Below are 18159 nucleotides of genomic sequence, written 5' to 3' on the forward strand. Positions count from 1 at the left end.
CCAATTTTGCCCGCTATGTCAATATTTCCAGTAAAAGGTGAATTATGTGTAAGAAAGAATGGTTCCATACATATGGGCCATAGTAGATGCACCACTGTAATAGAATTTAGTGATCAAGGCAAGTCTACATTTAGAGCTTCCCGCCATTCCTATTTCATATGTGGTCAGACGGCATATGTACGTTTGCCTCTAGATTGGGATGGTACCTGCTACATTGGATTCCTTTTGCCACCAGTTTTCCTAGCTCCTCCTGATTATCACAGAAATACTCATTTAGTACACAATAGAGAAAGGAGAGATCTCCCAATAGTCGATTACACTGAAACAGCATGGGAAAAATACACAGATTTCAATAAAGGTCTCTTTCCCTATATAGGTACCGTTACTAATAGTAAGCTGATACGTAGATTAACTAGAACCCTTGAAGCAGTAGTGAACGAAACTATTTCCGCCTTAGGCAATTTAACAGAAGAGCAGTCTGCTATGCGGATTGTTGTGCTTCAAAATCGTCTTGTCCTTGACGTCATCCTGGCCGATAGGGGCGGAGCTTGTAGGGTCATCGGATCAAGTTGTTGCATTTTCATACCAGAAAATTCGCCATCTGTATATAAAGCCATAACTCGCCTTCATAAGATTGTAAGCCAGATACACCAGAATCCAGGCACCTGGACTTGGTCCGGTTGGTTTTGGAGTGTATTATCTACCTTTGGATGGAAGGTCCTATCCTTCCTAGGTATTGGCCTTCTCATACTATTCAGTTGCTGTCTATGTCTACAATGTGGACCAGCGATCTGAGGTCTGTGTGCCACATCGTGTATTCCACCACCAAGATTTCATTCATCCCAGAAGAAAAAAGGAGAACAAATGATGCTATATGAACAGATCAACGGATTGATGAAGATTGATATCTCTTAACGGGCAAGTAGGGGACAAGGAGGGAATGTGGAAATATGGATTTTTCCGATCAGTTATGTCCCCTATCTTGGACCCCAACGGTTTCATGTATGAATCACAAGTACATGTATGTTCCCTCCAGTTCCAGTCACGAAGACGCAAACACATGTGCGTCCACCGTCAACATGTCCTCTTTCAGATCCGCCATGAATAGGCCGGATATTCCATTCCTAAGTATGAAAGGCCACCGGCTTTATATGGTTCACTTATGCCATTTTACAGACCAGGCAAGTAGGCCCTGATTCTGTCATCAAGCTTTTCTTGCCTTCTGTCTCTGAAAGCTCCAGTCTGAGCCTGCATCTGTGACCATGAACTTTGTCTCATTCCCTGCGCGGCTCACGATGCCTGACATCAGCCTGTTGCCTGCCAAAAACTGTATTTCACCTTCGAAATTATCTGCTCCGCTCCCTGCCCAATGCATTCCTGTCTAGTAGTTTAAGTAAACATTCTTCCAGCTACCGAGCAAAGGCCCGGTTTCTCTGTCTTTATGCAAGTAATTCATAGCCCTATTATTATGGAAGACTTCTGCCCTCGCATCTAGTGTAGACACTTAGACGCTTGTACACGCACTAACAGTCAGTATAGTCAGTATAGAATAAGATTCTACTCTAAGAGACCTCTCTTTTGGATAACATAGTTCTTTAAACATAGGATGTTAGATATGATTTGGGATTAGGTTGACTTGACCCTCCAGACTTCTGTCGCCACATGTAGAGCTAAATGTCAAGTCCCCTTCACCCCCTAGTTGCACGTCAATTACACGTCATGCTGCTGCGCGCGCATTTCTGCCAAGTATTTCTGCTGACATTGCGAAATTCTTTCATGGAACCACCCTATTATGACATCACACCTGATGACGTTCTTTAGTTACACCCAGTTACGCCCACTTTTGCTACGTATGTATGTTTTATCTACACTATCAATTGTTACGCCTCTTGCATTTGCTTCACTGTAATGCCTATTGTATAAAAGTGATTACTTATCAATAAAGTATGTACTTCACTTCCTGAACCTCCGTGGTGATGGAACTTGGAGTCACCGATTCGAATCGTCCATTGGAATAAAGCCCATTCCGAACCTCTAATACCACGGATTTTGCCTCTTATTTACTGAGCTATTTTTATTATGTTTCTGTATCAAATTAAGTCCCGGTAATTAAATTATTTACCACAACTCCACACCACACACCTCCACGCCATACAATGCCACAACTAACAATTCCAATCCAAACCACATAATTCCACTACGCACCACATATATCCACTCCACACAATAACATATAGGTAAAAGACATTTGCATTACCTGTAGCTCTAGCTCTCGTTTTACTTTCTTTTGTAAAATACATGCTTTTGCCTTAGGGCGTCTGTTTCCGTTACAAATCGTGTGTTAAATCCTGTTTAGGGTCACTTTGTAGGCCTTATCTGTTTGTTTTTCTAAGCTTAATATATTTTGTTGTTTGGAAAAACGTTAAAAGGTTTAAATAAATATCACACCAAAACTACTATTAATGTGTGGGAGGGGGGGTTAGTGCATTTTTAAACTTTATAATTTTTCAACTTGCTGCACAGCAGCCACGCTGCCCTACAACATCGCTTAAAGATTCTGGCAAAGCCACCAGCTCTGGCTAAACAGTTATAAGGTCCCAAAGGTGAGACCTATTGACTGTGCCAATGCTTGGAATTCCTTCCTAAAGGATAGCAGGTTAGACCTGGTTCTAATGTGAATCGGAAGTTGGTTCCATTCTTTTGAAGTGAAGATCACAAATCTTCTTCCTCCCCAGTGGTCTGTTTTACCCTGGGAAACACAAGTTTCATGGCACTTGAGGAGCTCGGGTTTCTCCCTGGGATATACCAATTGAAGGCTTGTTTCAGAAAATCCAGACCTCCACCATGAAGAGCCTTATATGCAAGTCATTGGGTCTTAACCCTTATTCGATGCCTGACAGGGAGCCAATGTAACTTTCTGATGGCTTGAGAAGCAGATTTGTATTTGGGAATGCCAGCCAGTAATCTGGCTGCTGCATTCTGCAGGACTTGTCGCTTGTTAAGATGTTGAAGTTGCATATTTAGGTACAAGCCATCGTGTGGGTCTATCTTTGATAGTACTAATGCAGTCACCACCGTCTTTTGGGTATCCAGCGGGATGAAAGGTAGGATCTTTTTTAGCATCCTCAGGATGAAGAAAGCGGAAGAGGCGGCTGCATTCGCCAGCTGGCCAAATGTAAGTTTGTGAGCCATTACCACTCCCAAATCGTTAACTTACTCACTGGGGTGGGCAAGCTTGCCAGTTCCTCTGGCCACCATGAAGAGAGTCATCGCGAGGTATAATTCCCAAGGAGGATAACCTCTGTTTTACCGGAATTCAACTTCAAGCAATAATAGTCGCTGTACAGTTGTGAAAGATCAAATCTTTGCTGTTGTCAGAAGATGACCTAGCTATGATCACTTGATTGACATCTGCGTAAGACGTGAGATAAAACCCCAAGTTAAGTCATCAAGGCTGCCAGAGGCTTCACGTACACATGAAACAAAGTGGGACTGAGTGAGGATCTCTGCAGCACCCCACAAGGCACTAAAAAAGGATCCACAAGAATTCATCCAGTGCGACTGGTTGCTTTCTCTCTGAGAGAAAGGATTTTAAAAGAGCAAGAGCCGACCCCCTCGACACAAACAGCCCGGAGACGGGCGACCACGATCTTTTGAAGGACCGTATCAAAGGCTGCCGATAAATCGAGGAGTACAAGTGCCGCACTGCTGCCTCCATCGAGAATCATTCTCACCTCTGCGGTTGTCTTAAGGTGAGATCTTTGGGTACTATGACCGCTCCTAAATCAGATATGGGTCGTGTCTAGCAGTTGATTGTAAGAACAGTGCCAGTTGCGGATTCGTGGCCTTTTCTACAACCTTCGCTGGCAGTGGGCGGGCAAGAAATAGGCCAGTAATTATTTGGACCTTTGGGCTCAAATTGGCCTTTTTTATGGCGGGAGAATGGATGCTTCCTTCTAGAGAGTAGGAAAGTTTCCTGACTCGAACATAGAGTTGAAAATGCTTGTCAGGTAGGTGGCCACGGTTTCCACCGTTGTTTGATGATTGACGGGGGACGTGGATACATGGCGAGCCTCCTTTGGTGGCTTGTATTAATGATGTTACTCGGTTAACTGAAAGAGGGCGAATTCAGTAAAATTTGAATGCCCCTGGCTCAGTGCTGTTTGGACTAAGCCAGCCTGTCTGGTAGTAGAATTTTGATGTAATTTGATAAAGATTTGTACCACTTTATCTAGAAAAAAGATGGCAAGTGTGTTGCCGAACGCTAGGCTGCTCTTGGTACTGTTGACCCTAGGGAGTGAGGACAGTTTGGACACCACCTGAAAAAGGTCTTTGGAGGAATCTTTTGCTGAATCGATTTTATGCGGAAATACCACGTTTTTTTCCTTAAGAAGGAGCACTTTATAGTTCTCCATGTGTATTTAGCTTTTTCTTCTAAGATGTATTTTTTTCCTCCAAATCCACTCTTGTCTCCTACAGACTTGCTCTGTAATCTAAGGTGTTTGGTAAACCAGGGGGCTGAAGGTTTACCTCTCCCAGAGTGCGAGACTCTGAGCGTGAGCGATATAGATCTCGCCGAGTTTACCCATTCATTATATTTCAGGGTGGCACCTTCCAGATTTTCAACAGATGTAGACAGAGTAAGCTCATGTTTGTTCAAGTAAGCCTGCCTGTACTTTATCCCAAGGCCGATTTTTAAAGGTGCAGTAGCGGGGCTTTTCAGGGGCACCCTTAGATATTACTATGTCAAACATTACTGCATAATGGTCAGTCCAAGCTAACTGCAGGGAGTCATTTATTTTCACTTGAGGGTTGTTAGTAAAGAGCACATCAAGGGTATGTCCAGCTGAGTGTGTGGCTCACAGTCTATTTGGGAAAGGCCAACGCCGCCTTGAGTCTCGGTAAGGGCCATTGTGTCTTTGCCCACATTGTACTCTAAATGAAAGTTGAAGTCCCTAAGGACTGTGACGTGTTTGTGCATGAGCCTTCCTCTAAGAGTGCCCCTATAGTCTGTATAAAGGTATTCCTGGGGCCAGGAGGGCGCTAGATTAATATTCCTCTGAAGGGTTGTGTTTTGGAGTGCCTCACATTCTGGGAGTGACGCTTGTTCAGTGATGACCGACTTGGTGTCCCTGTGGATCCTGGCTATACCTCCGCCACGTTTCAGTGGTCTGTCCCCTTGATGTATAATATAGTCTGGCGGGGTTGCTGCCGCTAAATCGGGGCCAAAAGCTTGATCTGCCCAAGTTTCAGTGACCCAAACTATGTCTGGCTGATGGCTATTCATGAATTCTGAAAATTGGAGCTGGTGTTTTACCAGCGACCTCGCATTTAGGAGGCACCGCTAATGTTGCAGTTGGAATTAACATGTGTTTGAGTGGGATTGATTGGATTGTTCCTGTTAGTTCGCTCTTAGCCAACGCTTCCCTGTGGAAATATGGATTTTTCTGATCAGTTATGTCCCCTATCTTGGACCCCAACGGTTTCATGTATGAATCACAAGTACATGTATGTTTCCTCCAGTTCCAGTTATGAAGACGCAAACATATGTGCGTCCACCGTCAACATGTCCTCTTTCAGATCCGCCATGAATAGGCCGGATATTCCATTCCTAAGTATGAAAATTATGCCATTTTACAGTCCAGGCAAGTAGGCCCTGATTCTGTCATCAAGCTTTTCTTGCTTTCTGCCTCTGAAGCTCCAGTTTGAGCCTGCATCTGTGACCATGAACTTTGTCTCATTCCCTGCGCGGCTCACGAAGCCTGACATCAGCCTGTTGCCTGCCAAGAAACTGTATTTCACCTTCGAAATTATCTGCTCCGCTCCCTGCTCAATGCATTCCTGTCTAGTAGTTTCAGTAAACATTCTTCCAGCTACCGAGCAAAGGCCCGGCTTCTCCGTCTTTATGCAAGTAATTCATAGCCTGATTATTATGGAAGACTTCTGCCCTCGCATCTAGTGTAGACACTTAGACGCTTGTACACGCACTAACAGTCAGTATAGTCAGTATAGAATAAGATTCTACTCTAAGAGACCTCTCCTTTGGATAACGTAGTTCTTTAAACATAGGATGTTAGATATGATTTGGGATTAGGTTGACTTGACCCTCCAGACTTCTGTCGCCACATGTAGAGCTAAATGTCAAGTCCCCTTCACCCCCTAGTTATACGTCAATCACACGTCATGCTGCTGTGCGCGCATCTCTGCCAAGTATTTCTGCTGACATTGCGAAATTATTTCATAGGTCCACCCATATGTGACATCACAACCAATGACGTTTCCTTGTTACTCCCAATTACGCCTCCTTCAGCTACGCATGTGAAATGTTATCTTTGCTATCAATTGTTACGCCTCTTGCATTTGCTTCACTGTAATGCCTATTGTATAAAAGTGATTAATTATCAATAATGTATGTACTTCACTTCCTGAACCTTCGTGGTGATGGAACTTGGAGCAACCGATTCGAATCGTCCATTGGAATAAAGCCCATTCCGAACCTCTAATACCACGGATTCTGCCTCTTATTTACTGAGCTATTTTTATTATGTTTCTGTATCAAATTAAGTCCCGGTAATTAAATTATTTACCACATGAATGGCGCCCGAACAGGGACACTTTCTCATCTCACGCGCCGGCGGTGCGTTGCAGGCCCGGTCTCCTGCCACAGCTGGACGGACAACAACGCGTACCAGCAGGATTTCCTGTATCTCCCTCCGGTCAAGCGGGGGCGACTGAGGCTGCGATCAACACCCAGACGAGGCGGTGAGAAGTGCGAAGTATCCCGACCAGAGCCTAGCTGAGAGAGCAAGATCCGAGGTATACAGAGGCCCACCAGGTTCCCGAAGCTCAGAAGTGTCCGAAGTTTTCGAGTCGAGTCCAGTCCGGTCCAGTTCAGTTCAGTTCCGTTCCGAGGCCTTCCGTTCCGAGCTACCCGGTGAGTACCATTACTGGGGAGGCGTTCTGACGTGCACATAGGTTGTGCCGGTCAAGACGGGTTTGGGTACACAAATCCGGTCTGCACTGTTTCAGCAGTGTATCTGTACTGTTTAGCAGTATATCTAGTATATCAAGTATATAAATTCAGAATAATCCAGATAATGCCGAGTATTATGTTTAGTGATTAAGTTTTCCTTAGATCGTCATCATCATTGTTTGCTCATTTAAATGTTAAATGTTAAATGTGTTAATACGTTCTGCATATTGTGGTATGAATGACTGTTCATTATCGTGTTTATTGTATTAAGTTTGTTCAAGATCAGGTATCAGATCAGTTCTCAATATGCCGCTCTTTTCGAAATTAAGACAGATCACAACTAGAAAAGGGGTACTCGAAGAAGCTGTTCCTATTCCTCCTAGGGACACTCCAGGGTACTTCATGTATCATAAACACGGCTTAGACGCTATATTATTTCTTGATTTATGGGTAGACTACACCAAGGAATTACCAGAAAGTCAGAGGTGGCCCGCAGCTGGGACCTGGGATGCAGAGTGCATCATGAAAGTAGAGGAAGAGTTATGGAAAAGGAAAGTCAGACAGTCACAGAAAGACGCCGTTGAGTTATGGCGTAAAGAATCTCATAGACGTACAGAAAAAGCACTCAGACAGGAAGAGAAAATTAAGGAAAATTCAAATAAAGTCCGAGAAAATCTATTAATTGAAGAAGGTACACGAGTGAAATCAGAACAAGTAGACAGACAAAGAAATGCCCTTATGAAGGGTATGTATCCCCTTCTGGCCGAGGGATTACCTAAGGCTACTCCGGGGATACCAAAAGACTTGCCACCCCCATTATTTCCAATAAAAGTACATCCTAAGGGGCATCCTAGAACCGCAGAAGATGTTTTTCTTTCCTCATATTTAGATGACGCAGCTCCCGAGTATGCTAACCCCGCCCCACATAGACCGTCGGCCGGGGAGGTTCAACGCCAAGATCCTGTATCTGTATCTCTACAACAACAAATCCTGACACAAGTTCCGGCAAGCACATCTGTTTCTACATCTGTTCCTACAGCTACTTCTATAGCTGTGTCCACACCTATAGTTGCTGTATCGCGTTCAACGAATCCTTTCACGCCCGATACCCCAGACGGGGCTACCGGAGGTGCTACCAATATTTTTTCTACGCCACCCAGAATAAATAAACTTACCTTTCAAGAATCAGCACATCCACGTACCCCCAAACTCATAAATGCCCGTACGCTTAAGGAACTTCTTATAGATTGTAGATATGACCCTGTGCCCGGCAAAGAGGACGAAATGATCATGGCATCATTACGTATCCGACGAGCCGCGGTGTATTTAGGGAAGTTACCAGGAATGACTATGCATCTAGATAATATATACCATTTTGTCCAAACAGGGCGAGATTCTGAATGTATTAACAGAGCTATGGAATACCAGAAAGTGGAGATACAAGGGGAACTGTTACGTTTCCTTATAAATTGTGTGATCAGAAATCAAGACCGACCGGGGGTAGACCCGGAAGCAATGCAAACTCTTACCAGATGGAGCCAGAATATATCAGAAGGGAGACATGATAAGCAAAACTGTATAATAGCCATGTGCCGAAAGATCCGTAAAGAAATAGAACGCCTACACGAAGAGAGATTAGCGGTAGACCAGTTCGAACAAAGCGAGGAGGAAGGATCAGGACTGCCCACAGGACAGTCAGAAACCATAGCCTATGTAGGTAGAGGAAGATCTTGTAATAGTACTAGATGTTTTACTGACCCGATACGTCCGATATGTCCAGATAATAACAGGAATTTCCAAACACCTATAATAAATATAAGGTCCCCCGAGCATTCGTTCCAAGCCGCTGACAAATTACTGCGGGAACGAAGGGGTTATCATTTTCTCGATTCTATGGATGAACAAGAATTAGCCAGGTCAGCCGTTCATTGGGTTGACAGTCCCGGAAAGTATGATGATGATACCGTAGCACACACATTTTTGAATCTCACCCCAGATGAACAGCGTTTAGCTGGGATTTATATGATTCAACAACTTCTTATACTATATAAAAGCCAACATTCAGATCCTGGTCCCTTACCTGATATATTGACTGAATTACTCACGAATAGATGGAGAGGTTCAGGTACTAAGCTAATTAAAGAAATACTAGAATCAAGAAAGCAGTACATTCTTTTTGTATGTCCAGAACATGTCTCACTGCCCATCAAGGAAAGACCGATGTATTACATGGACAGACAGAATCCCTTACGAGAAGTACACCCAATAAAGGGCGAGGACAATGAGTTTAAACGTGTATTTGTATATACGCCCATATCGAAAATAGAATTGTTAGAGATGAAGAAAGTGGTACCCAGTCATGACAAAGACCCAGCGGGTTTCCACCGAGAAATTAAAGACATGTTACTCATGGGAGAGTATACCTATCCCGACATTATGACAATATTAAAGGTATTGATGCCTGCTGGCATTTATGAAAAACTCAAGGAAAAAGAGTGGGAGGTGGGAGACCAAAAGATAGACTGGACAGCATTAGAAAATGAAGAAAAGGCCCGAGGTCCAGGTTCGGGGCTTGGGGACAAAACTAAAGCACTACCAGGTTTACTAGTACAGGTACTGCCACGTTTATTAACTACGAAAAAGGAAGACTGGGGTGCAATTTCAGCCTGTAAACAAAAGCAAGATGAAGACACTAGTGATTTCTATGCACGATTTGAAAAATGTTTTGGTATAAATAGTGGCATAAAAGCAAGTAGCGAATCATACCCACATCTGTTTGTGACAAAATTAGTTGAAAATTCCTTGCCCCAAGTGAAGAATAGAGTATTAAAATTCGAGAGTACCTGGCAAGGTAACACCCCATCACAAATGTTACAAATGTTACAGTATCATCACAATAGAATTAGAGAGGAACAAGATCATGAACAAAGACGCATGAAAGACACGAAAATGAAAATGCTAGTCTCCCAGACAGTTCCAGCTGAAGGACATAAAAAGGGTACGACACATTCCGGTGATTCAGCAGGACCTGTAAAAGGGACATGCAACTATTGTAAACAACCAGGTCATTATATACACGATTGCCCAGTCCTGAAGCGTAATATCGCCACAGGTATTACAAAAGAAAGACCACGGCCACTTAGACAGGATCAGAATGAACAAGGAGCCCCGCAGCATGCACAGTCCATGCCAGCTCCACAACAGTCTATACAGTTTGTGCCAGCTGCACCAGCGCTGCCGGTTGCTGCCACACAAACCACGACACGACAGCTGTACCAGACCGCACAGTACGACTATCCTGATTATCAACGATACGCATGAACAAGCCTAGAGAGGGAAGTTGACTTACCCCTTATCGAGGTCCCGGTAGACCAAGAAGGACCTTATGTACATAGTGAATTATTAGGCCAAGATAGAACATTTTTACTCGATACAGGGGCAAGTCGAACAACTATAAAACGTAGTGAAGTTCCAGGGGCACCCCTCTCAGGCTCACAGAATATTTCCCTTGGTTTTTCAGGAAAACCTATTGTTAATGAAGTATCACAGCCTCTTCCACTTACGATAGGACCCTTGACCAGAACTACAGATTTATTGCTTACTAAATCATGTCCAGAAAACTTGTTAGGTATAAAAACACTGAAAGCTCTAGGAGCTATAATATGTTGTTCTCCGGAAGGAGTAAGATTGTTTCTACGTGATTTCAAAGGTCACTATGTGTCTCGAGACATGGATCCCCGACTGCAGACTTTACCTACACATCTATGGGCACAAGGCCCTACTGATGTTGGTTGCATGAATATTACACCATATCGAGTTACACTAAAGGCAGGAGTGGTACTACCACGAATGCGACAATACAAGTTACCACCAGATGCTGTAGTGGCTTTACTACAAATCATTGACGAGCTCATTGCCCAAGGAGTGGTTGTGGAAACAGACTCCAATGTATGTAATTCACCGATAATTCCGATTCTTAAACGAACAGATCCAAAGGCCCCGCCAGTATATCGATTGGTTATTGATCTGCGCGAATTGAACAAATGCATTGTGCCACAATTCCCTGTGGTCCCAGATATCTCGTCATTACTGACAGCTATTGATTCTGAAGCAACATTCTTTACTGTAATTGATCTCAAGAATGCCTTTTTCAGCGTCCCTATAGATCCGGAAAGCCAATACTTGTTCCGATTTAGTTTAAATGGACGTAGCTTTAAATTCTCACGCGCACCTCAAGGATTTACAGAAAGCCCCAGCATCTATAGCCAAGCACTGAAACGAGAACTCGACAGTATCCACATGCCAGTCAACACTGCCCTGCTTCAATATGTCGATGATCTGCTGATCACCGCTAGAAGCGAACCTGAATGTGAGAAAGCATCACTGACAGTTTTACAATTTCTAGCCGAAAAGGGGCACAAGGTGTCCCCTTCTAAGCTGCAATTCTGTGTCCAGCGAGTTGTTTATCTTGGACACTCGCTGTCCAAGGAGGGAAGGCAGCTTACACCCGACCGCATTCAGTTAATAGCTAACATGCCAATACCCAAGACACAAAACGAGGTGCGGGCTTTCATAGGCCTCACTTCATATTGTAGGCAGTGGATCCCTCAGTATGCATTTCTAGCAAAACCACTCATTCAGTTGACAACACAGGAGGCAGCCACATCGACTGTTCTCCCTTGGACCCAGGAACATACACAAGCTTTTGAAAGCCTAAAGAAAGCTTTATGTCAAGCACCGGTTTTAGCAACACCATGTTACAATAAACAGTTTACACTCTTTGTTACAGAACGCGAAGGTACTGCCTTGTCAGTACTCGCACAGGAACAGGCAGGATCCCACAAACCATGTGCTTATTTTTCTAGTACATTAGATCCCGTAGCTCAGGCTTTGCCTGCATGCCTGAAATCGGTGGCAGCAACAGCTTTAGCAATAAGACAAAGCGATGCCATAGTGTTAGGACATCCATTGACAGTTCAAGTACCACATGCAGTAGAAGTTCTTGTGAACAGAACGCAAACACAGCACCTGACTATAGCGCGACTTACAGGGTATGAATTAACATTGTTTCAGCCACATATAGAAATCAGACGTTGTAACACATTGAATCCTGCCACACTTTTACCCGTAATCGGAACAGACCCACTAGCTCATGACTGTATTGACGTTATTACAATCACGACGAAACCCAGACAAGACTTGACAGATGTCCCATTGTCAGACCCAGACCTGACGTTGTATGTAGATGGTTCATGTATGAGAACAAGTACAGGAGAGTTAGTGGCCGCTTACGCAGTCACAACAGACACTGAAGTCATCGAAACAAATTGCATAAATACCTTGTCAGCTCAAGCCGCAGAGCTCATCGCTCTGACACAAGCCTGTATTCAAGGCACAAATAAAAAAGTCAACATATACACTGATTCACGTTATGCATTCGGAGTTGTACATGACTTCGGCGTGCTGTGGCGAGAGAGAGGTTATTTAACTTCTCACGGTGCCCACATTCAGCACGGACCCCTCATTCATGCCTTATTAGATGCAATACATCTACCCACTGCAATATCAATTATGAAATGTAAAGCTGATACGAAAGTTATTGATATCATTTCTCAAGGCAATGATCTAGCTGACAGAACAGCTAAACAGACTGCTCAAACTCAAACATCCGACATGACAAAGACAATAGTCCCGACGCCAACACATTGTATGACGATTAAAGATCCCGCTCTTGACGTAATTGACATACAGACGCATGCTACACCAGACGAAATAAAGAAATGGACTGAATTAGGAGGGATTCAAACGGACCAAGGATGGATGACGAAGGAAAAATCTGTGTGGTTCCTTCCTGATTCAATGGTCCAAGTTATTATTAACACTATACATAGTCCAGCGCATCTAGGAGAAAAAGCTATGCTAGACAGCATCCAACACATTTGGTTCAATAAACATTTACGAGCAGCAGCCAAGCAAAAAGTTCGTACCTGTATGATCTGTTGTCAGTTTAACCCAGGAAAAAGCGTTCCCGTAGAACAGGGTGGATTTCAGTCTCCTGATCACCCTTTTGAAGTCCTCCAGATGGATTATATCCAGATGGAACGATGTCGAGGATTCAAATATGTTCTCGTAGTTGTCTGTGCTCTTTCCCGTTGGACAGAGGCATACCCGGTTTCAGATTACACTGCCCCGACTACTGCCAAACAGTTAGTTCGAGAATTCTTCCCACGATACGGTTTACCACGTGCTGTCTACTCAGATAACGGCCAGCCGTTCTCATCCGAACTAATGAAACACGTTTCACTTTTGTTAGGCTATCAGTGGAAATTCCACTGTGTCCGACACCCCGAGGCAGCAGGTCTCGTAGAAAGACATAATCAGACCCTGAAAATCAGATTGTCCAAAATATGCAGAGAGAAAGGTGTCGACTGGGTAGTAGCCTTACCAGTTGCACTCTTTTACATGAGAATGGTAGCACACTCTCGAACAGGGCTATCCCCGTATGAGGTGATCTTTGGCAGACCACCAAATATGTGGGGGACGCCTATACCACGTAAAATAACTGATATTGACTGTAATATGCTGACAGATTATTTGGCTTCCTTGATGTCTGCACTACAATCTTGTCGTTCACAGGTAGCTGCAGCTTTTCCTGACAACACTGAGGTGAAACCCCATGACATAGTTCCGGGGGATCTGGTCCTCGTGAGGAACTTTGATCGAAAGACTCAGCTGGATCCTAGGTGGAAGTCACCGCAACTGGTCTTGCTCACCACAAGGACAGCCGTGAAGATTGAAGGCAGAAAAGGCTGGATACATTCAAGTCATATCAAGAAATTTCATGGACTACCATCGGACGTAAACACCACACCTCGTGTGTCTTCACCCATTGACTCTAAACTTCCTTTTGTTGAAACAAGTAGTCGCGAACAATATAAACTAAAACTCAGATCTAACCAGTCGGGAAATTTGATTGTTTAAGTCCTCTCCAAGGTGAAGCGGTTGAATTTGTCCCTGACATGTATCCCTTAGATCTGAATAGAGAAAACACCCGAAAAATGTTGAAACGACATGCATACTGTAAATCACTGCGTAGTCATTGCACAGTGACGTTATTAGTTTTGTTTTTCTTAAGTCTTTTAATAATTACTGCAAGTATATTGTTGCACATATATTATCCTATTTCTAGACATGTTTATAATGTTACTGCTGAACATTCCTTTAGTGAATTACCTCCGCATGAGTTGTCTTATAGATTTGCGCTGCGCAATAATACGTTCATTAGTATGTTACACCATTCCCATCAGGTTAGCAATGCTACAAATTGTTGGATATGTGGCCGACTCCCTCCCTATCAGAATTATAAAGGAATTCTACCTCTCTTTCCATACCCGTTCACACACAACGGCTCCTGTGGAGCATGGTTTAGTTTAATTAATTCCCTAGATTCGAATTCTGCAGCTTATCAAGATAACTGGGTATGGGGAAATTTGAACTTAGTTTTACTTAAAGTCTGCTACCCTAACAAGGAGGGACTTCCCAAGAGAACAGGAACTGATCTAGAAAATGAAGTATATGGATTAGGTAATTTTACGCTTAATCTTATGATCCTAAATGTCGAATCCAAAGCTACTCCAATTTTGCCCGCTATGTCAATATTTCCAGTAAAAGGTGAATTATGTGTAAGAAAGAATGGTTCCATACATATGGGCCATAGTAGATGCACCACTGTAATAGAATTCAGTGATCAAGGCAAGTCGATATTTAGAGCTTCCCGCCATTCCTATTTCATATGTGGTCAGACGGCATATGTACGCCTACCTCTAGATTGGGATGGTACTTGTTACATAGGATTTCTTTTGCCACCTGTTTTCCTAGCTCCTCCTGATTATCACAGAAATACTCATTTAGTACACAATAGAGAAAGGAGAGATCTCCCAATTGTCGATTACACTGAAACAGCATGGGAAAAATACACAGATTTCAATAAAGGTCTCTTTCCCTATATAGGTACCGTTACTAATAGTAAGCTGATACGTAGATTAACTAGAACCCTTGAAGCAGTAGTGAATGAAACTATTTCCGCCTTAGGCAATTTAACAGAAGAACAGTCTGCTATGCGGATTGTTGTGCTTCAAAATCGTCTTGTCCTTGACGTCATCCTGTCCGATAGGGGCGGAGCTTGTAGGGTCATCGGATCAAGTTGTTGCATTTTCATACCAGAAAATTCGCCATCTGTATATAAAGCCATAACTCGCCTTCATAAGATTGTAAGCCAGATACACCAGAATCCAGGCACCTGGACTTGGTCCGGTTGGTTTTGGAGTGTATTATCTACCTTTGGATGGAAGGTCCTATCCTTCCTAGGTATTGGCTTTCTCATACTATTCAGTTGCTGTCTATGCCTACAATGTGGACCAGCGATCTGTGGTCTGTGTGCCACATCGTGTATTCCACCACCAAGATCTCGTTCGTCCCAGAAGAAAAAAGAAGAACAAATGATGCTATATGAACAGATCAATGGATTAATGAAGATTGATATCTCTTGACGGGCAAGTAGGGGACAAGGAGGGAATGTGGAAATATGGATTTTTCTGATCAGTTATGTCCCCTATCTTGGACCCCAACGGTTTCATGTATGAATCACAAGTACATGTATGTTTCCTCCAGTTCCAGTTATGAAGACGCAAACATATGTGCGTCCACCGTCAACATGTCCTCTTTCAGATCCGCCATGAATAGGCCGGATATTCCATTCCTAAGTATGAAAGGCCACCGGCTTTATATGGTTCACTTATGCCATTTTACAGTCCAGGCAAGTAGGCCCTGATTCTGTCATCAAGCTTTTCTTGCTTTCTGCCTCTGAAGCTCCAGTTTGAGCCTGCATCTGTGACCATGAACTTTGTCTCATTCCCTGCGCGGCTCACGAAGCCTGACATCAGCCTGTTGCCTGCCAAGAAACTGTATTTCACCTTCGAAATTATCTGCTCCGCTCCCTGCTCAATGCATTCCTGTCTAGTAGTTTCAGTAAACATTCTTCCAGCTACCGAGCAAAGGCCCGGCTTCTCCGTCTTTATGCAAGTAATTCATAGCCTGATTATTATGGAAGACTTCTGCCCTCGCATCTAGTGTAGACACTTAGACGCTTGTACACGCACTAACAGTCAGTATAGTCAGTATAGAATAAGATTCTACTCTAAGAGACCTCTCCTTTGGATAACGTAGTTCTTTAAACATAGGATGTTAGATATGATTTGGGATTAGGTTGACTTGACCCTCCAGACTTCTGTCGCCACATGTAGAGCTAAATGTCAAGTCCCCTTCACCCCCTAGTTATACGTCAATCACACGTCATGCTGCTGTGCGCGCATCTCTGCCAAGTATTTCTGCTGACATTGCGAAATTATTTCATAGGTCCACCCATATGTGACATCACAACCAATGACGTTTCCTTGTTACTCCCAATTACGCCTCCTTCAGCTACGCATGTGAAATGTTATCTTTGCTATCAATTGTTACGCCTCTTGCATTTGCTTCACTGTAATGCCTATTGTATAAAAGTGATTAATTATCAATAATGTATGTACTTCACTTCCTGAATCTTCGTGGTGATGGAACTTGGAGCAACCGATTCGAATCGTCCATTGGAATAAAGCCCATTCCGAACCTCTAATACCACGGATTCTGCCTCTTATTTACTGAGCTATTTTTATTATGTTTCTGTATCAAATTAAGTCCCGGTAATTAAATTATTTACCACATCCCCAGTAGATATGGGGCCCCCACAGTAGGGATGCGCAATCTTTAGGAGGGTATAGAAGTACAGGCATCGGCACCCGGAGGTCTTACCTTTTGTATTAAGAGCCAGAAGCTCTTTCACGGTATATACTAACATCGGTGATAGATGGGGGCCAAAAGCAGCATGTAGACTGGCGCTGTGCGCGATCCGAGCACAGACGGGCTTGCCTTAGGCTTGCTTCTTGAACATTCTATGGCGCAGTCAGAGTGATCACTAACTAACAAGTGGGAAGTGAGCGGTACCGTCAAGACCCTGCCTGGATCAACGGAGACTAATCAGAGGCCACTCGAGGAGTAAGGTTTAATTCTAGAGCTGTTCTAGTCTCAATCACAAGAGATGGGCGTCTCACCTGAAGAAGGTGTGATATTGTGGACATCAGAGGGTCCTTGGGTTGGGTGCTCACCTGCAGGAATGTTTGTTTTACACGTGTGTGTCGAAGGGTACTGCAGTTGGGTGCTCACCTGCACAAAGATTGGATATTGGAGGTATGGGAGGATGTTGTGGTTGGGTGCTCAGATGCATGGAGATTTTATATTGCAGGTATCAGAGGGTCCCGGGCTTAGGTCATCTGCACAAAGGTGTGATATAGCGGGTATTGGATAGATGTTGGGTGCTCCCCTGCATGTGGGTTGAATATTGAGGATATCAGAGGAGTTTGTGGTTGGGTGTTAACATGCAGGAAGGCTTGATGTTGAGGGCAGCAATGGGTCTTGGGTTGGGTGATAAACCTGTAGGAAGATCTGATATTACACATGCCAGTGGGTCCTGGGTTCGAGTGCTCACCTGCAGGAAGGTTTGGTTCTGTAATGTGTTGGCTGCTTGCAGGACTCCACAGCCATATTCGCCGTCTTGCTCCAAGGCCAAGGAATAGATGGAAAGGAATGGCATGTATGTCTGAACAGGAAAAGAACAAGATGAAGGGAGTTAACAGGACAGAGCTTTAACACTGATGGTAGTCCGTTCACAACATAGCATTAGAAGGGAGATGCATGCCTCTGGGACAGCACATGGAGGGAGGCTATCCTTTCTCTACAAGTTGGTATAGTCACCAAAGGCTTCATGTGTCACGGACTGTCCTTAAACTTGTCCCACTACCCCTTACCCAAATTTTACAATACATCCTTAACCCCACATTAAGGATGGTCCCTGCTGTATCGCAGCCCTTGGGCTCTATAACTTAGCCCTTATCCGTGCTCCTACGTTCGCAGCACCCCTAGGTCCAGTCCTGACCGCAAGCCTAACTCTAACTTTAATACTAGACCGCTATCTATCCCTCACCTAACCTCAAGCCTGATTCTAACCTTAATACTAGACCGCTATCTGTCCCTCACCTAACCGCAAGCCTAACTCTAACCTTAATACTAGATCGCTATCGATCCCTCACCTA

The 18159-nt window shown here is 43.9% G+C and overlaps 1 protein-coding gene across 4 annotated transcripts in view; it reads right to left on the reverse strand.

Annotated features, from left to right (window-relative positions):
* Positions 1 to 18159, reverse strand: part of ARHGAP45 (Rho GTPase activating protein 45) — a 296938-nt gene that overhangs the window by 80658 nt on the left and 198121 nt on the right. For all 4 annotated transcript variants that reach the window (XM_085638862.1, XM_085638864.1, XM_085638863.1 and 1 more), the window contains one exon: positions 17556 to 17666. In XM_085638862.1, the coding sequence (XP_085494988.1) occupies positions 17556 to 17666 (111 nt within the window). The remainder of the gene's footprint in view (positions 1 to 17555; positions 17667 to 18159) is intronic.

The sequence above is a fragment of the Triturus cristatus genome, chromosome 12, assembly GCF_964204655.1.
Source record: "Triturus cristatus chromosome 12, aTriCri1.1, whole genome shotgun sequence".
Classification (NCBI taxonomy): Eukaryota; Metazoa; Chordata; class Amphibia; order Caudata; family Salamandridae; genus Triturus; species Triturus cristatus.